The sequence below is a fragment of the Corylus avellana genome, chromosome ca2 (genome assembly GCF_901000735.1).
Source record: "Corylus avellana chromosome ca2, CavTom2PMs-1.0".
NCBI lineage: Eukaryota > Viridiplantae > Streptophyta > Magnoliopsida > Fagales > Betulaceae > Corylus > Corylus avellana.
In genome coordinates, this window is record NC_081542.1 from 39,996,564 (window position 1) to 40,022,400 (window position 25,837).

General features: G+C 35.5%; 1 protein-coding gene across 2 annotated transcripts; it reads right to left on the minus strand.

Moving 5' to 3' along the window:
• Positions 1-438: 438 nt before the first annotated feature.
• LOC132170627 (probable pre-mRNA-splicing factor ATP-dependent RNA helicase DEAH9) lies at positions 439-20,060 on the minus strand. Of its 2 annotated transcripts, XM_059581673.1 has the most exons (23): positions 19,867-20,060; positions 19,626-19,770; positions 18,073-18,147; positions 13,514-13,603; positions 13,211-13,290; positions 12,769-12,838; positions 12,569-12,654; positions 11,832-11,895; positions 11,554-11,649; positions 8,445-8,550; positions 7,663-7,709; positions 7,473-7,556; positions 7,317-7,370; positions 6,753-6,853; positions 5,761-5,851; positions 4,832-4,996; positions 4,036-4,125; positions 3,516-3,587; positions 2,577-2,675; positions 2,230-2,316; positions 1,594-1,647; positions 1,360-1,439; positions 439-849 (listed from the first exon to the last, which is right to left on the minus strand). In XM_059581673.1, the coding sequence occupies exons 1-23, from the start codon at positions 19,971-19,973 to the stop codon at positions 702-704; spliced, it is 2,091 nt and encodes a 696-aa protein (XP_059437656.1). In that variant the 5' UTR covers positions 19,974-20,060; the 3' UTR covers positions 439-701. The 2 variants fall into 2 exon arrangements, with proteins under 2 accessions (XP_059437656.1, XP_059437657.1); XM_059581674.1 differs by lacking the exon at positions 19,867-20,060 and having other exon boundaries at positions 13,514-13,599; positions 19,626-19,716.
• Positions 20,061-25,837: the final 5,777 nt, after the last annotated feature.

The window sequence follows — 25,837 nt, forward strand, 5'->3', positions numbered from 1 at the left end:
GTTACAAGGGAAATGAAGAGAAATTCTTGAGTATCAATAAAACACTACGGGCACAAAGATATAGACAACGGATTTAATACTTTAATGATTTGGTGACGGGTAAGCAGATTAAACTTTGTCTACTTTTTGAAGACGAGATCTCAATTTGCATGTGGCTTCCATCACCCCCGTATTCAGTTTAAAACACATATAAACATGTGTCCAATAATGTTTCCTCCTTCCTCCTCGGAAAATCAAAAGGGATCACTTAAAAGATGGATCAAATTCTCAACAATTCAAACAGTAAATGCAAGACAGATTTTATGGGATCTATCTGTGCCAACAAAAGGACAGGTTACCCAAAATCTACTCAGACAAGTGATTCCCATAAAAGGACTCACATTTGTTATTCGAATTGCTAACAATCTGAATAAAAAAATTGTTGAGAATCTCTATCCCTTGAAAATATGATTGCTGCATAAACAAGAATATTAATGAAAAAACTATTAAAAAAATAACTTGAGCGCGTCAAATGAGTACAGCCAACTGCGAAGGCATCAACCAGCCCAAAATTTCCTATCCAATATTTCAGCAAGAGAAAAAAAACAATGCAGGCAGCTCATCCATGACTGCACAGTTCTCAAGATTAATACATATAATTACAAGAAAATTCCTAGGCTAACTGATCTAGGCCCCACGATTTGCTTCCCCCAACAGCAAGATCAGTGGGCAGTAGCATTATGACGATGGTGCTGGTAAAAATGTGGAGCAGCCTCCATTAGCCAAGAGGGATCTATGGAGATCACATTGCGCATGTACTGCCGATCAGTTGAGACAAGGGAATGGTATATAATCCATTTTGGGTTAACTCTGCATGATGAATATTTTTTTAGATGAAATTAAGACAGCCATAGCATGCGCACAACCGACCACGTGTACCCACCAAACAATAAGACATTGTGAATGAAGCACAAAAAAGGAGAAACAACAATAGGGAAACAAATGAGAATATATATATATACTAGTGTGATTAACAACAGAAAACAGTAGGGCTACAGAGTGCAAGGGCCTCCTAGAATTGATGTGAAATGAATACCCTATATTAGAAACAGTAGCAATCTCTAAGGCGAAAACAGAGGAATGTTTGAGACAAAAATATACAGCACATGCACATCTGACACGGGGCAACTCGAAACATTTTGATAGTTTATAGATCCGAGTTGTAGAGTCATAGTTTGGAGGTGTAAGTGCAAATAAAGTGAAAGTTTGAGGTCAAAGTGTAATTTACCCACACACACACACACAATAAAAAAAAAAAAAACCACCATTAGTTCCTTGATCACAGATCGAGTCAAATAGCAGTCCAATTTCTGTACGAACCTGAATAACACAGATGATGGGTGAATATACACTTCTTGAGACCCTCTGACAGTCTTGTACATCCCATTGTGAGTGAATGCCTTTGACAAGATAAAAACCATAAATTTATTGGGACATTCACCAGAAAATTGTTAAAGGGAAGTGCGAGAATAAATTGATTTCTCCAGAAGATGAAGATAAATTTATATTCCAAAAAGAATACAGGTGCGCATTCGAGATAAGGAAAATACTCACTTCTAAACGACACGCATTAGCAAAAAAGCCAGCAGTAACTGCCTTTCTTACCACCTGGAAGAGATTAAAAACAATAGAACATCAACCATCTCAAACTGTTCAGAATATAACAACACAAGGTTGCTTCCTCTAAAATCAATAACTAATTCAAAGTTCTAAGGCACAAATGTTCTGGGAATGAGGAAAAGCCAATGAAGAATGGAGTAATTAGCCTTAGAGATTCTCAAACCTGAACAAAATATCTTTAATCATTTACATGTATATATATATATATATATAATCTTATATATATATATATATATATATATATATATATATATATATATATGCAAATATAAAAAAGGAATTCATATTCACATACATATTATGCATCTTATATACATCTCTATACCGATCTATCCTCATATTATGATGGTTTAAAAACACTACATAGCTTCTAATAGTTTGCAGGTAAAAATAGCATGGCATCTTTCGGTGACAAATGGGATAGGGGGCGATAGAGGAAAAAAAGAGTGCAGATTTCACACTGTGGTCCACGGATGGATATATTGGTTGGTTCTACTGCTTAGTTTTAAGATGAGAATAAATCTTTTACAGGGCCATATAATTATATCAGTAACTGGCCTAGAAACTTACCTGCATATCTCTTTCACAAGATTTCAGGACTATGCCTAATCTCTGTGTTATTCTTCTGAGTTGTTCTCTAATTTCAATAACCTTTTTCTGCACAATATTTACACCAATATCAACATAAACACTATACACATGAAGTGCACAAGATGACGATATTTAAAAGCAAGTAAATTTACAGCCATTAAAGGTGTATGGAACCGAGAATAACAGAAGGTAAGCCATTTCGGTGACCAAATGGTGTCAACTCTTCAAATACGTCCGTGTGATGTCACAGATCAAATATTTATTAGATGCATGAGTTACATTTATCTATAAAAAACATTCTTAAATTTTTTAAAGCAGCTACGCACCATGGCTTGGTAGTTCAAATAGTTCTTATGACACCATTGAGAAGATTTGCCAGATTGAAGAAACCCTTTGTAAACATTTAGGAATGTCACATGGTCACCCTGCATTTGTTACAAAATGATTATTGAGCAGAGAAGATATCATATATAACACCAAAAAAGGGAATTATTGGACCCCGTATGGAAGATGCACTGAATAGATATCAGTAGTACAATTATACGCATGCCAAAGTACAAAAAGCAATGATATTTAACAGATCTAAAACTTACATGTAGATAACAATTTCACGTTATGAATGCTCAATGATTATGAAACCAAAGCATTTCTGTAACATGAAATTTGATCACTCACAAGGTGGAAACATCTCAGTGTGGGGAAACAGGCCTAACTGACTTTTTTGTGGTGTTTAGTTAGGGGTAATCTTCCAAGATTCCAGAGAATCTTCAAAAATTTCCCGTTATGTTCGCGGGTATCTGGATTCCCACCCACCCCCAACTTCCTTTTGTTAGGAATGTGGACTCCCTTGTAGAGAGGTACGAATCCACATTCCCTTCATCCTGGAAAAGTTTTTTTCTTCCCTCTAAACAAAAAAAACGACCTTATACACTTAAAAAGAAAAACAATAACAATATGTTGGGAAACATAAACAATTCCTATAGGATGCCTAGAAATAAACCAAACATAAAAATCTCATAATTTCAGGAATCCCAGCAGATTCCTAATCATTCCCAAACGTGGATTTGTCACATTTCCAGGAATCCAGATTTCCAAGCGTCACATTCCTAGGAATATGTGGGTGCCAAGGGAATTTTAGATTCCTCAAACCAAACGCCAGATTAGTGTAATATTCTCTAGACCAAAAATTGATGCCCAAAAGGTACAGTAAATCTACTCGGAATTCTTAAAGTTATCCAAGAGAATTAAAAATTCAAATCAAGTACCTCAGAAGCAGCAAATCTCAACTTGGCTTCATCCATATCCTTTTTCACTCCCCTCCCAGGCACCCAAATGGACTGCCAAAAAACATGTTAGATGTGAAACAAAACTTACTTGCAAATTACTTCTGTTGTTTTATCAGTTGTATGATAGTATGAATGGATATCTTTCCTATATACTTTCTTTTCCTTCTATTTATTTTTAAGTAAATAGAGGAAGAAGAGAAGTAGATGAGGCCATTAAGCATACGCCTCAATCTCACAGAAGAGAAAGTGCTTTAATTTACAAGATAGCTTAGGCACTTAATAAAGCCATTACTCAACTCCCACCTTAGTAATATGGGATAATGCCCACAGGGCCTAAATGTTTTTTTTTTTTTTTCCTGAGGAGAAGAGCAAATAAGGCCAAACATGACTTTCTCAGTTAGAGAATTTTTTTCACATGTTTTTTACTTTAAAATTCAGTGTTTACTATTCATATTTGTTGAGCCTGAGGAACTGATAATATATATATAAAACAATTTACTTGGACTGAGAGAGTAGCAGCAATAGTAATAATCTCCTCTGAACACCCAAGTTCGCTCGAAGAAATGATCATTTTCGAGACCATTGGTTCCTACAAAGTACAAGTTTTCAACATTATTTAGTTAGAATGCGAAACATAATAGGGTAAAAGATCAACCACGTCTCAAACAAACCTAATACAAGAAACACGTCCCAGGTAATATTCAATGCTCATCAAGAAAATGTTAGGTTAAAAAAATAATGACGGAATGACTAACGACATCCGGATGTTTGATGGATAAACAAAATATTTTCAAGGCCTCGGGTTTCATAAATGTTAATTTCAAACTGATTAGAACAGACAGATCTTAAACAAAGAACATATAAAAAAAATTAATAGGCTCACTTAACATCAAGGAAATAATGAACAAAGCAACCAAAAAATAACAAGCAGAAGATCATTTGACCAATACAAAAATCGCTCCTATAAAGTAAGCAATGATATAATTAATGGTTCCATATAATATCAGGCAAGAGCATCAGGAATATGCCTGGCTTCTTTTTTTCTGGTTTGTTTGGAGGGTGGGTGTTGGGGAGGCAGGGAGGGAAGGGGAAGAGTGGGGGGTTGTGGCGGGGCGGATTTGGGTTCATATGCAATAGATACAGTAAAATATATCACTAGGCGTGCCAGCATTTAGCTTGCAGTAACATCCATTTCCCACATCCAGCAGACTTGGAAAACACTTGCACAATTTAAATCATTAAAAAAGGAGCAATAATATGGGTCAATTATGATATAGTAGTATATCGAAACATACTAATGGAATCTCTGCTACTTGAAATCCAGCTGGTGAAGTAAGTTTGGCATCATCATCCAAGACTCCAAGTGAATAAAGTATTTCAAGTGCTCGAATCATTGCTTCAGGAGATGGAGATGCCGGCCAATCAAAGCCCAGGATATTATCTATGCCCAATGCTTTTAACTGAGAGATTAGGACAAAATAATTAGCATCTCATTTATTGTTACAAAGAAAAAAAAAATACTCTTCCAAGGCAAGAATTTGTGATTAATCATTTGGTATAAGTTCTTGCTTGCAGAGAAGCAAAAAAACAGTTCACAAGAAAATTATAACATGTAAAAAACTAATTAAAGCCATCATAATACTTTACTTATTTCAGCCACTAGTAAATAAGAAAACTCGTACAATATTTTTTACAAGTCTTGGTGGAACAATCAATTAGGCAAGTACAAGTAACACAAGGAAAGGGTAGATAGTTTGTTGGGGTTGAAAAAAAAATCATTTGCTAATTGGAGTTCCCTCACTAATAAGAATAAAGTTTATACTTCACACTAGATAGCTTTGAAGCTTAAAAGTGTTGTTGGTGATGTTAACAAGTGTTCCACAAACTAGATGACAATGGCAATCTAGAGAACCAATCAACTCGTGCGTAGCTTCAGGAAATATGAATCCCTGTAACAATTTATGCATGAAGGATATAGAGGAGTGTTGCGGGTAACTCATCATAAAGGCAGAAGGAAACGTAGTTTGAGCTATGTCACTCCACTTTTTACGCCACTGCAATTTATGACCGCTACCATAAATCAGAAGACTATCATTTTAAGAAATGTGAAAAATGCATTCTTCAAAGAATGCAATTATTGCAGATACATCAGTTCATCAACCCAATCATTTTGACACCAATAAAGTAGAAGAAAAGGGAAGGTGTGGACACAAAAACTTCATACCTGAATCACACAGGAGACAAGGTTTGATCTTTGCATCTCCGGAATACCCTCCGCAGACATTTCATTGACAAAATACTCTTCAGTATATAGCCTTGCAGCAACAAGATGAAAAGGTCAAGAAACAACCGTCATAAATAACCAGAAAACCAGTGGGAATGTGCACATAAAAGTTCCTGATATGATTAATTTTGAGGAAACAATGAATGACAGCAAAAGATATGTCACAATTAGCTTCTCATCTCTACAACTTCAAATAGCAACTTATTAGACTTGGCACAATGCAGAAAAGAAGGGAATAAAAGATTTGAGAAAAAGGAAGAAACGATGGGAATAAAATATTACGTGGAAAATACTAATAAAATAAAAAGAAAGGAAAATACTAATAAAATAAATTTAGAATATCAAAGATATGATTGAATTCCTGAACATTCAGTAACCCATGAGTCATGACTACGTAGAGTTAAACATAATTTGCACCTAAGAATAAGAGTACACCCATATCATTACAAATATATTCAAAAGTGTGAACTTGGCTTTTTCCAGACTCATTTCACACAAGCACGTTTGTACCTTTTGCTTAGTATTGTACTATTAACAAGTATAAATATTTCTTCATATAAAAGCACACAATTGTTTTCCTAAAAAATGTTGGTTGAAGGTACACATATAGCATCAGTTAAAGGAATTTTTTTTGGTGAAGGTGCATTGATTGGTTACATGCTTCAGGAATGCCCAACTCCATAACAGAATCAAGGCAAGATAAGAACATAGCGGTGCTTGTTGTTAATGCTCAAGGAGTAAAACATACTACTCAACATGTAAAATTTGATTGAATGCTTGACTGATGCAATTATAATGATATGAATGCCACAGGTCTAAGCAAGAAATAAATAAATAATCAGCAATGGTGATATAAATGACATGCCGCTTCATACAAGTTAAAAAGAAACTGATTGACCCTGGTGTTAAGTAATTTCCTGTAGAAAAGGCACCTGTAACACTTCCCAGGTCGAACTCTTCCAGCCCTACCAGCCCTTTGTCTAGCAGATGCCTTGGATATAGGTGCCACCACCAGATTCTCAATATCTGAAATCTGTAGTGAAGTAAACCAAAAATTAGAAAGAAAAGAAAAGGGCAAAAGATTTTATTATTGAAAAGAATAGACATGATATTAGATGCGACTAGAGTCAATCATAATGGAACTTTAAGTTTTAAATGCAAACTAGCATATAGAGGGCATAAGGAAGAATAAATATGATATTTAAATGACAGCTTAGCATGTTTATAAACAATTCAGAAAATGAAATTATCCCAATGCCCATCCAAATCTAAGAACTCAACACTATGATCAACTGCTTAATAAACAACTAAGAATACAAAACAAAATCAGATAAAGCTAATAATGCATAGCAATTAATATTCCCAGACAAATTGTTAGGACAACTCCATAACTAAATAAATGATAGATGTTCAGGTAGTAATTTGAAGTATGAGAATATATGGGAACTAATCACTCCACCAAATAAATTTGAACATTTCAATGACTAGTTCAGTACCGGATTGTAGAATCGCTGTTTTGAGAATCCACTATCAACAACATAGACAATGCCCTGTATGTATCAGTAGAATAAGGTTGTATGAAAACAAATTGTCTGGTTGCTTTGTCCTAATCACGTCCAACAAAAAATTTCTCTAAAGTGCAGATATGTTACCTCCAAAGTCAACGATGTCTCTGCTATATTTGTTGATATCACTACTTTCCTCTTCCCTCTAGGAGTTGGAGAAAAAATCAGCTCCTACATGGAAAGCAAAAAAGGTAGTCAATAAATCACAAATGGGTTAACTAAATCTCCAAAAAAATCAGTTTACCGCACCCACATAACACATTAATATATCACTAACCTGTTCCGCCCGCGGAAGCCCGGAGTACAGAGGCAAAACAATCAATCCTGAAAATGAAGGTATACTCGTACGATTATGTCTAATAATTATATTTCATAGCAAGTATGAATAAGTCCAACAAAATGTAATAACTACTACACTTTTTTTTTTTTTTTTTGGCTCTAAGGAGAAGGGAAATGGGAGATTCGAACTAGTAACCTCTGCTTCATAAGGCTTAGTCCTTCACTGATTGAGCCACCCTTGGGGTGGTCAAATACTACATTGCAAGATGAACATGTAATCTTGCCAATTCAGTACAATCAATCCAATACCAGTGCAAAAAGCAATATGGGATCGTTGTTCTTTGCTAGTACAAGTAAATTAAGGTAGTCCATGAACCATGATCTCGTGTATTGTAGTATGATCATGTGAATGCCCAGAAAAGGACTGAAAAAAAAAAAAAAAAAAAAAAAAAAGGAAGGAAGGAGGGAGGGAAGGAAAGGAGAGTGCCAACAAAAGATCTAAATGAGGTGGATTGTGATATTATGCCACAGAATTTTCAAATACCAAACCATCCATGGAACATGGAGCACCTAATACACATCAACAAACTCAAATGTGTGGCTATATGAATGCATATAGTTCTAAACATACACCAGTAACACATATATGTACGTTAGAGTAAATGTGTTTTAGCAAATTACAACTTTGAGATGCACAAATGTAGAAAATCACTAGTCAAGATATTTAGGGTTTAGGGTTTAGCAAATTACAACTACTTTGAGATGCTTGGTCACTCATACCTGAAGAGTTCTTTCCATTGCTTTGAGCTTCTTCATTTAGTAACTGAATAGAGGCATCAATATCATCTTGACCAGTAAGAAATACCAGAATATCACCCATGGGTTCCTATAAGCAACAAACATAACATATACTAGACTTGTTCATGAAAAAATTGTTTCATATTGAGTAATCAAAGAAATACCATCCGTACTCATTAGTAGGACTACAAAACTGAGCTGTCCATGAAAAGTTCAAGCACGACTCGAGTTCTATTTGTTTATAAACTAGCAAGTTTGAACAAATATTATGGCTCGATTATTAAACAAACCAAACTTGTATAAGCTCGGTTCTAATCAATTTAGGCTCAGGAACTGCTCATATGTGAACTCGAGTCGACTTGTTTTAAACTCATTCAAAGCTTTTATATATACACCTAGAAAACAAAATTCCCTGAAAAGAAAGTTAGCTTCTAGTTCTACTTAAGGTCGTATAGTAATAAGCACGTTCAATCTGTCAATTTCCACTAATTTTTAACATAGTTAGGATGAGTTGCAATCTGAATGGCAGAATGGCTACTGATTGGAAAGCTCTGTTTGACAGCTTTCAAAGATGGCAACATTCCTAATAGCTGGTGGATGTATTTCTTTTCTAACTTTTTATGCTTTCACCCTATGCTTTTTTTTTTTTTCTTGAGCAACAAAAATTGGTTTACTATTAATCCTTCTCCCTAAATCATGTAAATAGATTTTTTTTTCAAAAAAAACAAAATGTTTCTTCCAAGACCTGATCCTTTCATCATGCTCACTTGATCCTGATTGTATGATATGCTACGTATGTTATCTAATAGTTGTAGAAACCCGCATCAGAAAACACCCAAAAAGAAAATAGAAATTTGAATTTAGGGACAAAAAATTATGAGAATGATTAAGATAAGTGTATATATTTGGTGAAAATGGATGGAGTATGGTGAGGCTCATAGGCATTTGATCACAAAGGGATTAAATTTGTAAGAAAAAACTTAGAAATGTCGGATTTGAGGTGTCACATTCGAACAAGATTGGAGCTCATTTGAATGGAAGGAATCTCCACGTGTCGCTGAGTTGGATACACAGCGTTCGAACACAAAAAGTGCCCCGTTTGAACAAAATGGCATCTCTACTTGTCGTTGTGCGCATGAATGGCAGGTGAAGATCAACTGCCATGATTGATCACATGTGTGAGGTAGGTGAGATTTGATGTGCATTTAATGCGTAAAATCCAGTTTGAACGAGATCAGTTCTCAAAGAGTAAAACGGGAGTTTAAAATGTAGAGACTTGAAGGATAAGTTATTTTCTTCCCCTTCGTTTGTCTAAGTCAAGAGAGAGAGAGAGAGAGAGCAAAGAGAACTTGAGTGAGTTAGAGAGAGATAAGTAGAGAGAGAAAGAGAGAAAGGAAGGGCTTGAAGAAAAGGCTTGAGGAGTAAAAGCTTGAACAGGTAAGATGTTTCTACTGTTCTCTCCATTTGATTCTTGGACTCTAAGTGTTTGTTACGGATTTTGATTAAATGATGTCATTAGCAAGATTTTTGGTGATTGCAGTTGTTACTTGGACGAAGATAAGGAGTAGATATTGTGATCTCAGGGTTTGATATTTAGATAAGGTTTGTAGTTTGTGTTTTGAAGATGGGTATTTGAGTTAATGGAGTGGTGATGTTGTGGGTAGTGCAGTGTGTGTTGTGGTTTGTGGAGAAATGAGGAAAATGTACAATTAGGGTTTGGGTAAAAGACTTGATTTTGTTGTTGTAATGGATGTTTTGAGGTTGTCAGAGGATTCTTGTGTTGTGTAACGTGGAAGAAGGGAGTGGTGTTGGAGAGAACAGGATTTGGAGGAATTTTTACGTAGAAAATTAGTTTATGTACGTTCCCACTTGAACAGTATGGTTTGCGTTCGAACGAGATCATCACAGGATGCGCGAAATAGCCCTCGAATGCCTCAAAAGCAACCACAATCAAAGTGCATTTGATCAAGCCAGCCCAGAATGCCCCGATCACAACTGCAACAAAGCCCATTCGAAAGCATCGAGCTCAAAGTGCTTCGTTCGGACCCGCTTTTTAACTTTGTTGGAACAAGATTATTTGCAACTGAAAGATGAAGGGTTCCTAAGGAAAAGAGAGGGAATTTTAAGGTTGAGGTAAGATAGGTCTTGTATAAGGGATTCAGAAGAGTTCAAATAGGCTTTTAATCCATTACAAAAGGATAGTAGGTAAGGGACTAAAATGTAATTGGATGCATTATGAAGAGTGGATTGTTACGTTGAGGTTTAAGAAATTAGGTTCAATTAGGTAACCTTCAAATGGAGAAAAAACAAGTTTTACATCAAAGTTTGTAAGAAAAAAATATTACACTTTCTACAACATCCGAGGGAAAAATTGTAAAATAACATAGCATTAACCATTTGGTTAATTGTCATATATAGTGGTGGTCACGGAACACACTGACACTCACAAATACCTATGGTCAAGAAACAAGAAAACAAGAAAACAAGCTTTCAAGAAAGATGACATAACACCTCAATGTTTGCTTCATTCAATATTTTAACAATGGCAAAAATGGTAAATCAAAGGACTCATGACTCCTTGGCAAGGAGATTTACTCCACATATCACTTCTAAAACTATAGACTTAATGCTTGATGCGGAGAAATCTGTTAGTTTCTCTACTTTACATTTTAGTTATAAACTTTCTTTAAAAGTTCCCTGCTGTAGGAGCATCACCCTAAGCATATGTCACTAGCAAAGGTACAGTGTACATCCAACTGCATATGAGATGTCATGATAGACCAAATCAATGTTACAAAGTTAATGAATAAGCAAGGGGCTATAACACACATCTTTTGACAGGTTAGAAATTTACTAAGAAATATGCTGAGTAGTGACCATCTAAGAACACAAGAAGCATTACGAAAGGTGGGCCTAAGGCATTGGCAGTTAAAAAAAATTAAAAATGCAAAGAATCAACGAAATAGAGATGGTTAGACATCTGAATTGGACACATTCTTTCTTTAGTTATCTTAGAAAAATTTTATTATTAACAAGAGATCCTCTGGTTCAAAAGTATTCTATGAGAGATCCCTTAAAGAATTATAAGTACCTGATCATGGATTGACAATACTGTTGAAACAGTAGACCGAATATAGTCCTGGACAGGCTCCTCGACAAAATGAATTTGTACATTAAAGCCTCTACCCTGAAAGTAAAGAGATTGCAATGACACCTTAATTTTGTAATATCCATGTTATATGATAATGTTACCTGAAGATAACTTCACTTAAAAAAAATAAAAATTGAAGCAACCTCATAAACTTAGAAACACTGTTTGAAGAGAGAGAGAGAGAGAGAGAGAGAGACAGAATTGCCAGCACAACATACCTCAACTGAAAGTATTGCAGGCTCCATCCTTGGTCCACTCTCCGCAGCTTCCAATGATCGACGCCTATTGTTATTTACGACAAAAAAGAGATTTAAACTATTATCGGCTTAGGATACTGATAAAAAGACAGTAAAGTAGTTGGCAACCTATTAAATACAGCTAGAATTTACATAAAATTTAAGCAAGTAAAATTGCGAATAAATATTCAGACCATGTAATATAGGAAAAGAGAAGAAAGCAAGTCAATGACGAACGGCACACTATGACCATAACAAACCTCTCCTGTACCAATGTTTTTGAAGGTTAAAAATCGGCACATCCAAAAGTAAACTATATACAAAGGTAAATGTAATTGAAATTCAAGTTGATGCTATGACTTTTGAAACTAATATATATATATATATATATTAAAGAATTCTATAACTTCCCTTAAGATATATCAGAGGAGTCAGATTATGTTCTTTTAATCAAACACCAGGCTACACAAACAATTATAATGTAAAAGAGGTGCAATGTAAAGTGCAAACTTCCCAATCCTGTAAAAGAAATCTGGTTTCTTTTTTTTTTTTATAAAAATAAAAAATAAAAAATAAAAATAAAAATAAAAAGAATTTGATTATTAAAGGTGACTCAACATCAGTTGGAATGCCAAAACCAAAAGCATGGCACAAGCAACCAAACAAAGAAAGTACAGAATGTAACTTCGCTCAGCAGCTTAGAGGGAAAAAAAGGGAACCTTATTTGGAAGAAAGTAGACATTGATTTTGCTTCGATTGTAGCGGAGGAGATAATCAGACGCAGGTCAGATCGACGCCGTTGAATCTGGAAATTCAGCAATAAGCAAATGTACAAAAAGGTAGGAACCAAATCAAAAATAGTGAAAGAACAAAAATTACACTTTAGTTTCCCAAACCATCTAAAATATGTCCCAGTTACCTTTTTCAGTAGACCAAGTAATATGTCAGTTGAAATAGACCTTTCATGAGCCTCATCTACCATTATGACACTGAAACAATAGTCAAATTTTAAGGGGAAAATGTTATGGCAACAACAACAACAACAATAGTAATAGTAATAATAATAATATTAGACAATCAAAGTTTAGGTTGAATCATACATCAACTCTCTAAAACAAAAACAACAAAAAATCATAAAATAAGAGGCATTGCTTCTAATTATAATATTTGGTTATCCCTGTAAAAGTGCCTCTGCAGACCAGCTAAAACTAACCAACAAGCATATCAGGTAGTAAGTTAGTTTTTAAAATCATGAATTTCTCACAGCAGCAATACAGAGAAACAAAGAAAGAAAAGTAGATAGAGTTAAAAGATAGGCTTACAAAATCAAAGAGCATAAAATTTAGAGTTGGAATTAATACCTATACTTGGTCAAAAGAGGATCATCCATCATTTCCCTCAGTAACACCCCATCTGTTAGAAACTTTATCATAGTTGTACCCTGTCCTGCCATAACAGCGAAATTCTCAGCATTCATAGTAAAGAACTAAAAGTAACAAATGATGTTCCTCAAAGTCTAGCTAATAGACCAGAACTTTCCAAATAATCAGATGATAAATCAATGCATGATGCAGCATTCTTGTGTAGACTACGCCCAAACAACATTAGAGGATAATCTGATAAAATAATTATTTACAGCTTGAAAAGAAAGTAAAAGGTCTCACTGGATTCATAAGATCTTCAAATCGAATCGTGTAGCCAACTTCCTCACCAAGCTTGACCCCCATTTCTTCGGCCACCCTTGCAGCAACTGCCTAAGAAGCAATACAGCTAATATTTATAAGAAAAAGAATTATAATGAAAACAATAAAACTGTATCTGCAGCTGACAAGAAATTAAAATTACGCATTTGAGATTTCCAACAGAACCGACAGCACACTGGGGCTTAATTTTTCAATCCAAAAAAATGAATACATCTGATATTTTAGAATCACAAGAAAAATCAGTAACCCCAAATGTTTACATCCCACTTGATTCATTCAAAATTATACGAATCCCTCCCACATGGTAAAAATGATAAATCTAAAATGTTTTCAACATCATTTAGACATACAGGGATTGATTGAGTACACGAAGTGGAGAGTGAGAGGATTTCGTGTTAATGTTATATGTTCAAGCTTGGAAGTTCGAAATTTGTTTACAAAGAACAAATTATCCTTGAATGACTTTATATTTTACAAAGATACACTCTTCTCCTTGAATTTCAGTGAAAGGAATGCAGCAAGCATCACCTATTCTATCCCATTTAGCCCATCAAAGTTACTTTGTTATCTCCCACCAACTGAAGCAAAAATATAAAAGTATGCACAAGAACAATAGAATTAATGGCATACACATACTTCCCCTGCTCAAAAATGACCTAGAATGAATAATACACACTATGCCTCTCTGTCTTTGATATTTTTTATTTTTTATTTTTGATAAGTAATGAAGATTGTATTAAAAGCGTAAGGGAGTATACAAAGGAAAACACCTAACACAGACACCCAAAACCCACAAAACAACAAAAGCCCTCAAACTTGAGACCCACAAAAAGATCTTAACGCTAAAAAGCGTGAGCCTTACCTTTCCCCCACCTTGAGGACGTGCCTATCAAATCATAATTTATGGAGCATTTTAGGTTTAGAAGCTCCCTTCTACATCTAGAACAGGCACCCTTAATCTCCGGCAACCAATCCTCTTCGATGTCTATCAAGATAGCCACAGCCTGATCCTCGTTCCCCTCACACGACATCCCTACCATCGGCCCATATCCTTATGAGAACAAAGAGCCCAATCCAATGGAGAGATGGGGAGAAAATACCCAGAGGGGAAGAAAGATCCTCCGCGTCCTCAACATCCCTCAAACCTATCGCCGATGACGAAGCCAAACTTGACAGGGATTTGATAACACCTCCCTTATCCTTCCTCAGAGCCACCGCAGATGAACAGAGGTTGAGAAACCCCTGCCGTAGAAGACCCTTAGCCGGTGGGGATTTCCTAACAGCATCTCTCATGATCTCCAAACCGTGGGCACCCTCCATCTGGGTAAGGTATGGAGAAATGGCAGAGACACATCCAACAAGGCACCAATCCCCAACACGGCCACAACGATCAGGCTATCCTCCATCCTTATGAACCTACTGTCCTTTGTCCTTGATATTCACCGATAGAAATAATATAAGTTCAATCAACAAAATCTATGATATGATTATTGTCATTGATGGGCATTCATTTCAACTAATAGAACTTAAATGGTCCATACACCTAGCAATACCTGAAGTCCTCTCTACACAAGATGCTTCCAAGATGAATATCTTTTTTCATTCTGATTCTGGTTGTTTGGTGTGAATTTTTTCTTATTCTCATTCTGGTTGTTTGTTGTTTGGTGTAAATAATATAAGCTTAAGGAAAATCCCTTTTTGATTATTCAGATGCTTCAATCTTTGGGAATTACGCCTTACTGATGATGCTTTTCTCTTGTATACTCCCAAAATACATGAATTGCTTACCCTTTAGGTGTTTGTATGCATGTGTCTCTATATGTTCAATTAAGTCAAATTTCAGTCAGAAATCACATTAATCACTAGGATTCAGAAATCCCTAATTCTATAAAGTTTATGATGCCACATGGAGTTAATCATATGACACATATGCACAATAATCATAAGTTCAGGCCAAGACATTTAAGAGCATTCCCAGCCGACACCAACAATTTTCCCAAAATTTAGGGAACCAAATTACTTTTTGCTTCCCTATCCAAATACACCACACAATAGATTCTCTAAACCTTTCCCTATATCATTAAAATAACATTTTTAGCTTTCACTTCTTTTTCTCTCTTTCTCTCTCTCTCATCTCCTTCTTCTTTCTCTCATCACTTTTCCTTCTCTTTTTCTTTTGGTCTTGTCTCCAGAAGCTTCATCAACAACCAAATAAACCTTTTTTTTTTTTTTTGATAGGTAAAAGTCAATGTATTTAAAAGCGCAAGGGGCGCAACCCATGTACACAGGGAGTATACAAAAGAACCCACTACACACTACACGAGCTTTAAACTGAAAAGGACGCACATAGATCGATAAATTCCGTAAGCGTTGAAGCTTGCAAAGAAGACCCTAAGACCCTCCAAGAGTAGAGTGTTTGGAGCACCCTTTTCTTCAATTCTATAGTTCCCATTTCACGATCCTCAAAGCTCCGCGCATTCCTTTCTCTCCATAAGGACCACATTACACACAAAGAAGCCATCCTCCAAATGTGAATGGCTGTCCGCTTTCCCCTTTGCCCTCTCCAACTTCCCAAGCATTCCTTCAAACTCCCCGGCATCACCCATGTTATACCAAATAGCTGGAGGATCATGTTCCATACCTCTACAGCAGCTTCACAATGCACTAAAAGGTGATCAATAGATTCGCCACTCTTCTTGCACATACAACACCATTCCGTCACAATGATGTTCTTCTTTCGTAGGTTGTCCAATGTTAAAATTTTCCCCATAACCGCCGTCCATACGAAAAAAGCCACCCTCGGAGGAGCATTAATGCTACTTTTGGTTCCTAACGTCCTTTGACTTGTATTAATCTAGAAAGTGTCAAGAGTCCCCATTATAAAGAACATTGTCAAATAAAGAGAATAAGAAAGTATAGTATGGAGGAAGAGACACTTGATATCTATTCCTACTAGTGGCCTTGTTGACTTATGGTACTCTATTTTCAGGTAATTCAGTTTAGCGTAGGCCATGCCTCGTCAAGTGAGATATGGCTTGTTGGAGAAGGCAGTTTGGTAATTCTCAAAGTAAAGCTATGTAGACGATGGTTCCGCTCTATTTGATGTGGTGCATTCGGAGAAATAGAAATAACCAAATCTTTGAAGATAGTGAGAGGATGATGACAGAGCTATTTCCACACCCTCTCTCAATGGATAGCCGCTTATGATTGTTTTCACATTTCTATTTTTCATGACTATTTTTATCTCTTCTCTTTTTCACTTAGCTGTTTCTCTTATATACTTCTTGTGTACTTGGGTGCACCCTTTGGTTTTTAATGAACTCCATGTACTTATAAAAATTTAAAAAAAAGAAAAAAAAAGAGTAGTGGCCTTCCGGCCACAATGTGTGGCATTTAGGTCCAACTATCCCCTACTTGTGAGTAGGGGTGTTCAAATCCTAGAAAATTTGACATCCAACCCAATTCCGACCCACTCAGGTCAACTTCCAATGGAGGGTGGGTTGGCTGTTAGAATCTTGTTTTGATTTCTGACCCAAGTCAGGTCAGAAGTCAGAATGAGAATATAAGATATCTGAAAAATTCTGACCCAACACGACTCTTTATTTTCGAATAAGTAATGGAAATATCATTTTAAAAGCGTAAGACACCCACCCTGACCCGGCCTTAAAAAAAGAAAATAAATAAATAAAAAATCTGAGCGGATGACATGAGCATAACTTGCCAATAAATGTATTTTCACAACCCTACAAACACACAACTTATGTTCATTTCATGATTCACATATCATTCCATTGCATAAAAAGCTGAGCACACAACAAATGGTTAGGATTTTTTCTATCAATGGTTGTGATCTTCACCTTTCTCTCTATTTGAGTTTTGGCCGCTTGATGATGGCGGCCACAACTTTATGTGCAATGGCCACCACTTGATATGTGGTGGCCACCCACCTTCAGTAGCCACCGACTTTCCAAACCAACTTCCAACCAACCTTAGGAAGTCAGCATCGGCTTGGAAATTACCTTTGTCAAACATGATGTCTAAGGTTTCCAACGCTTCCTACTTCGGTGGAAGTTTGCCTCCACCAAAGTCAGAGAAGGCATTTCTGACTCCATCAGAGTAGATGCCCACCCCTACTTATGAGGGGGTTGAGGATGGTATGGCCCAAGAAAATGAAGTTTGACGTTTCCAAATTGTAGTCTTAGTAGTAGCCTAACTCGCATGACTATCATCCTTGGTATAGGTTTCTTTCCGCAGCCACAAATGATGCCTTCAAGAAACCATGGGACTAACAACTCACGATCTAAACATAAAAAAATAAATTAGAGAATCTAAAGATTTTAATTTCTGAACTACAACCAGATTGAGCTAGTTTGACAATATTAATAATGATATTATAACAACCATCCATTTTAAAACCACTATAAGCAACTGAAAATTGAACTCAATTAAAAGAAGTAAACAAGTTATTCTGTATGTATGATGAGATAGCATTTAAAGCAGTAGCACAAACTAAAACTCACCTGGACAGCCAATCGTCTTGGTTGAGTGCATGCTATTAGCCGCCCACCATCAGCCCAACCTGCTTCTTTGAGGTACTGCAGTTTGAGAAAATAAGGGTTAACATTCAAACTTAACAGTATATTAATCCATTGGAAGAATTTCAAAATGCCCAACCAAGATTTATAACTGAAAACATCGACAGACTAGAGTGTTAAAAAAGAACAAACAAAACATTTGATATTAAGGGTCTATTTGGGATTGCATTTGAAGAGCCTAAAAGTGATTTTAACACTGAAAAAGTCCGTTTGAAGAAAAAAGTACTCGTTCGGTAAAAAAAATTAAAAGCGTTTTTAAGGGTCCAAAAAGCCTAAAAATAGCCAAAACACACTTTTGGCAAAAGCTTAAAAATGAAGCTTTTGCCAAAAAGAGTTTTTTGACTTAAAAGCTCTGTTTCTTAAATGCAATCACAAACAAGCTCTAACAGGTTAGGGATCTCGGAGTCATTTGATGAAAATCAACCAACCGAACATTTGTATTCTATGCGATTAGACAAAGCACAAATCCCAAAAGGCATTTCATGAAATTCTGAACATGATAATTAGAAATGCTATAATCAAAGAATTCAACGCCCTACTTCGAGTGCCTACATAAAAGACATTGAAATAACCCAACTTCCAAGGCGTCAAACACACCCCAACACCTAGTTCCATAAACAAACTGATGAAAGATAAATGAAATGTAAAATAAATTAGCTGTAAATAATTCCTGAAAAATTGGGTGGAAAAAAAAACTGGCAATTATATAGATTTAACTTCCAATTTCTGTTATTCTCTTTGGGTTTCAAAGCAACCAAACAAAAGCAAAATGACCTCAAGTGATGCATATAAAACAAAGAGAAATGCTAGAAACCATATTTTTATCCCATAACTTGGCAGTCCCAGCTAACCCTTGAAATTTTTTTTAAACAAAACTAATCCAATGGTTGTACTACCAGAAATGTGATTTCTAGCATTACTCTTAAAACAAATACCTTCTATAAACATAGATTACAACTTTACTTGGTACCAGAAAGAGCATAAAATAGACCCAAAAAACAAAAACAAACATTTTCAATGGATTTCTCTCGTTTTTTTCCCGAGAAACAAACAAACCCATTTGAGTATAAATGATGCAGGATAAGACAAAGTTAATTGGGTCTTTAGTTTTACCTAAGCTTTATTAATTAATAAAGTTATTAGTATTTAATTTTATATTTTATTTAAATTTTAAGATTTTTTTTTTTTTTGGATGAATAAATTTTAAGAATTAGTGTTATTATGTAATTCAATAATAAACTTGGCCCAAAGTTAGTCAAATTAGGATTAGGATTTCGGTGTACTTTCAAGTGTTATTTTGTACTCCTATGGAGACTGACTAGAATTGATAACTAACTAAACAGATTTTGTGAGGTGTGACTCCTCTTCTTCCCCTTCTCTTTAGATTTTGTGACTCAATCCCTTTCTTTTTCCCCTTTTCTGCTTTTTATCTTTCAAATTCTATTTGTCCTGCATCAATAAAACAAAGGAAAGCGAACCTGAGGAATCTGGGTGGTCTTGCCGCTACCGGTCTCGCCAACAATAATGGTAGTGGCGTGAGTCTCAACCAAGTAGAGAATGGCTGTGCGGTACTTGTACACAGGAAGCCTCTGTCTCTGCTTCTCCACACTCGCATACCCGAATCTACAACTCAAATATAACATCCAAAAACAAACTTAAAAAGCGAAAAACACCAAAAAAAATGTAAATCAAAATCACAATGAAGAAGAAGAAGAACACCTGGAAGAGGAAGAGGAAGAAGCAGAAGCCGAGAGGAAGAGGACTCCGCCTTCTTCGTCGTCGACTAGACGAGGCTTCTCGGTGCCTGGCTTCCAGAACTGCGACATTGTTCGTAATGCTTTGCTTCTACGCGTTCGTATTGGTTCGCTGCTACTCGTAGAAGCTTTTAGCCGGTTCTCACTGTAGGCAGTAGTTTTCAGGATTAATAGAAGGGTTACAAACAAAATTGTCACAACATTTCCAACAAAACTATTGTACTGCTCAAATTACAAATTTGTTTGGGTAAAGACGTAAAGTCCACCTTCTCCCTCAAAATTACTAATCCAATGTTCCTTTCACTTAGAATTACGACAATATCCCCTAAAACTATTAAAAATTTGACAATATCTCTCAATGTTAGCAAAAAAAAATAATAATAACAAAAATAACCTTAAATATTTGTCAATAAAACAAAAATATTTCTATAAATTAAAAAACAACAAAAAAAACATACAAATTAAAATTTTTTTTAACAAAAACGATTTCTTAAAAAAAATTGTCACTCCCTTTTTCATTTTTTTTTTTTAAGTTTTATATATATATATATATATATATATATATATATATATTAATTTTGTTAAGTGTATTTCCGTCATTAAGGGGGACATTGACAATTTTTAATAGTTTGGAGGAGACATTATTACAATTAAAAGTTTGGAGAGACATTATCAATTAGGTGGTAGTTTGAGAGATATGTAAACTTTTCTCAATTTGTTTATTGTATCTACTACCTTTTCCACGAATTATATATTTCACACTCTATTTTTTAAAATATTATTTTAACTCTACCGTTTTCTTCTCCTCTCTCTTTTAGTTATTGTTAGGCAAATGGTTTTGCATTTCTTATTGTATTAGAAATAATTGATGTGATATCCAGTTATGAAATTTTTTGTATGAAAAGTGAAAAGGTTTTGTTTTTTGGTTATTTTTTTGTTTGAATAGTAATAAAAAGTGAATAATGTAATATAAAAGGTGAAAAAAAATAAATAAATAAAGTTAGAATTTTTTTTGTTTTGATTTTTTTTAGGAAAATGGTGTGTGAATAGTAATGAGTGGATGAAACGGTTTGCCAAACACGACATTTCTCTTTCTTTCTTTTTTTCTTTTTTCCGGACAATAGTGCAAAAAGGGTAACAAGGGATCAAATTGAAAAAGGGTAGGCTCCCAACAACAAAATCTGAACAGAAAAAAAAAAAAATACAAGGAAAAAAAAAAACAAATAATAGGCAATAGAACCAGAAAGGATTCAGGCCTTTCTAAGGGCCACATGAAGCGGTAACAAAGGGAAAAGGAACTCGATGAGGAGTCTCAAATGGTAAAAGTAGCAACCACCATGAAGTGGTTGTGCAAGGGAAGTATTCTCGAGAACCAAACGGATTCCATCAACAAGAAATAGACATCGGCTACAAAAGTCTCTACTACAAGATCAAACCACATCAAACCAAATGGATTCCATCAATAAGAAATGGACACGGGCTACAAAAGTCTCCACTACAAGATTAAACCACATCAGATTTGGAAGATAGGAACTCACCAAAAACAACTAGGAAAGCAATAAAAAAAAAAAGCATTACAGAAAAACAACAAACACAAAAATACAACTAAAAGCCAAACTATTGCCACAGGGGAGGAAGTGGCGGCGGTGGAAGGCAACTAATGGCGGGCCAGAAGCGTGTAGACTCCATGTGCCAATGAGTGCATGTGAGGGCCATGTGCATGAGTGTGTGAAGCAGACAAGACAATGCAGGGTAGCAACGAGACTCAAAGAAGCTGTATAGGGCAGTGGTGTGGCATGTGAAAGGGTAGGATTAGTGAAAAATGACAAATCTGAAAAGAAAAAACTATCAATAGCGAGGATAACGGTAGATGTGGCTAACGGGAGGGCGAAATGGAGGCCAGGTGCAGCACTTCTGTGGTGGTCGAAAAGGTGGAAAATCGAGCGGCAATCTAGGAAAGGATCAGCGAACACCAAGAATAAATTAAAAAAAAAATGGAGAAAAACAAAGGGAAAGTTTGCACAAAAATAAGAAAATAAAAGAGAGGGGAGGAGGATGGAAGCCACACCTCCTCCCAAGGAGGCAATCACAAGTAGGTGGTGAAGCATCATGAAAGATGTGGGGAAAAAATCACAAAGGGTTTCAAAGAGTTTATCTCAAGAGATAAGTTAAGCTTTTTGGATAACAAATAATTTAACATGATATCAAAGTTAATGGTCCTGGTATCAAACCTTGACTCCGTCAATTTATCCTCTATTTAAATTAAATATTTTACGTGTTGGGCCTCACCCATTAAAAGGGAGTTTGAGACTACACGTGAGGGTGAGTGTTAAAGTAATGATTAAGTAATTAAATTTACATCTTCCTATCAGCTTAATCTTTTGAGATAACAAGTAATTTAACAAAGCTATTCACAACTTTCTTATCACTAGTGACCCATCTTATTGGATGACCGAGTCCTGGGTTTAACATAAGTAACAAAAGATATCCACACCGGATTCTTGGGTTAATCAACATGGGGAACCAGGAGTAGACACTCATGCCCTAGGCCTCATGTGTTTGTCGATTTCTACAGTTTTATGCTTTCTTAAAGAACAACTTAGTAGACACCCATGCTAAATCATTTAAAAAAGAAAAAAATTAGAGTAAATACTCATGCCTAATTCGTTACTTAGGAAAATCAATAGCTTAAGGAGTAGATACCAATGCCCTTAGGTTGACAAACATTAGATATTCATAATATGATCAAAACATTGACATATTGATATATTAGCTAAATATAATTAGTGGTGGATATTAAAGTTCTACCTTTTTATCATTATCAACTCAAATCCAATCTTTGTTTTATTTTACTTTTGGAATTAATTTTAAACAAAATTTAGCAATCCTCGTGGGAATGACCCCGTACTTGCACCCTATACTACTGTGTTGACCTCATGCACTTACGGGTAAAACATCCAATTATTTGTTTATTAATTTAGGTAGGTAATTGTGACAACAGTGATACTATCCCTAGCCAAGCAGTCGTTTCCGATCAATGATGTATAGGTCCCATCATTCTTGCCCATCTTTAATGTGATTCATGCATGTCACGATATGCCCCATCAAGCAGCCCTTAAGTGCAATGGACTGTCGCTCCACCATACACATCCTTGTCGCAATTAACACATCCAAAAATAACTTCAAAACGGGGTGCAGTCTCGTGGGGCGACCACCCATGCTCTTGATGCAGTAGTGGCTTGCTTTGCACACAATAGCCCTACAGTGGAACCTCAACAAATTCTGGCGTAGCGTTTGGTCGTGAAGATGTGACCTTTCCCACTTTCATTTTCCATTCATTTGTACTTATCATAGCGTCTTTATAATGTGAGTGTAGTATTATACTATACTAAAACCATTGAAATATTATGATACCACATGAGTGGTTGTGTTATTGTAATGGAGTTTTGATAGAATAGGGTTTTAATAGATGTTTTGATAAAAGTATAAAAAAGGGATTGTACGGCAAGGAAAAATATGCGTAAATGCGTCGTTGTGCTTGCCAAATTTGGTTAGGATGAAAACAAGGTTTTAAAATGGTGTTTTTACAAAAGTAGAGGTTTATATATATATATATATATATATATATGGGAAAATGCAGTTTACCCCCTGAAGTTTCAGGAGTTTTTCAATTTTAACCCCAAAGTTCAAAAATTGGCAATCTACCCCCCTGAAGTTTCAAAAATTGGCAATTTAAACCTTCTGTTACTAATTTCCGTTAAATTGGACAGAAATTAAAAAAAAAAAAAAAGCCCGAGGGTAATGATGTAATTTCATAGATTTTCGTCCATTTAGACGAAAAATTGAACGGGGGATTTAAATTGCCAATTTTTTAAACTTCAGGGGGGTAGATTGCCAATTTTTGAACTTTGAGGTTAAAATTGAAAAACCCCTGAAACTTCAGGGGGTAAACTGCATTTTCCCCATATATATTATAGATTTGAAAGTTTGAAGTTTTCCAACATTTTAAATTGGTAATTTTCCATGTATACATGTAGTTTACAATGTCTCTATGGATCCGTTGAAGTGAAAAGTACACAAAAGGCGGGGTTTTGGGAGAACTTTGGGAAAATCAAAGTGTTGGTCGATCGAACTCTTGCAATGCTATGAAAATTAAGGTTTTCACTATTGGATCTTATAATCTTACAAATATTACATGAGATAATCTTATCTCAATTTGTTTAGATTGTATCTCAGGTTGTTTTAATTTGTTTAAATTGTATCTCTAGTTGTTTTAATTGTATAATTTGATTTATTTGTACCAACATTATCTTAGGATAATATCATAGTTGTTAGGATAAGATCGCAGTTATTTGTATATTTCAAACTTCACTTGTAAGTCTGCTTATAAATATATGAGAAGATAAAGACCTTATTAAGACTTTACAAATCAATATCCATTTGTCATTATCTAGTATTAGAGCTTTATGACAAACGTTACTTACTGCTACTTCCGCCAATTTTTTTTTCTCCTCCTATTTTAAATATTATGTCTGAGAAAACTACCAATATCTTCATCACCCAACCATCGGCAACACCTACACCACAAAACCTCACCAACCTTTCCATATATCGTCTTACGAGTGCCAATTATCCACTGTAGCGCACCATCATTGTCCCTTATTTGGAAAGACATAATTTCTTCGGTTATGTCATTGGAGAATTACCATGTCCTCCACATCGTATTGTCTCCGCAAGTAGCACATCCACCTCAGCAGCTATGGTTGAGAATCCAACTTACTCAACCTAGGTATCAACAGGATAAACTTATCTTGAGTGCCTTGATTTCTTCTCTTTCTACAAACATCTTGGCACATGTTGTTAACCTGGAAACCTCACGTAAGGTTTGGGTCGTCTTGGAGAAAATGTTTGCCTTTCAATCCAAGGCACATGTGATGCAATCTCGCTTCCAACTTGCACCGTTGAAGAAAAGGGCAATGTCTATCTCTGATTACTTTGAAAAGGCACAAACTTTGGCATAAAACTTGGCTGCCATTGGTGAACCTATCAAAGAATCCGACTTGGTTTCCAGCATCTTTGCAAGGTTGAGTCTAGAATATGACTCACTTGTCACCAATTATACAACTCATCTTGAGCCAGTTATGCTTGACAACTTGTATGGTCATCTATTAATTCATGAACAACGACTTGAATCTTTTCATGCCGCAGATGATATTATTGTTCCCATAAATGAATGTTGTACAACGGAACAGTTCCAATTCTGGCAAAAATTAGAAGACATTTTCACCTCACTCAGGTCAATCTTCTAGCTGTGGAAGAGGTAGGGGCATGGTTGTGGTTTCCATCAATTCTCTCAACAATCTTCTTCCCAAAATCGTCCTTTTTGCCAAATATGCAGTAGAGTTGGTCATCTTGCCTCTAAGTATTATAATCGGTTCAATCATTCATACCACAGTGAAACCCCAAATTCGGCTGCTTATCTCATCACTCAAAATTATGTACCTAATCTCAATTGGTATCATGATACTGTTGCAACAAATCATCTAACTAATGATTTGTCCAACCTCAATCTTAAGGCTGACGAATACAAAGGCACTGATAAAATCAGAGTTGGTAATGGCCAAAGTTTTGATATTCTTCACACTGGTCTTGCTAAAATTCCTTCCTCTAACTGAATTTTTTCTTTGAACAATTTGCTCTATGTTCCTCAAATTGAAAAAAAAAAAAAATTAATTTATGTTAATCAATTTACTCATGATAACCAAGTTTTTATTGAGTTTCATCCTTATTTCTTTCGTGTTAAGGATCTTCGTTGGGGAATTTACTTCTCCAAGGCCCGAGTAAGGGAGGACTCTATCCTTGGCCGTCTACCTCTCTCTTCTCATCCACTCGTGCTGCTTTTGTTGGTGAACGTGTCTCTGTTGATCAATGGCATT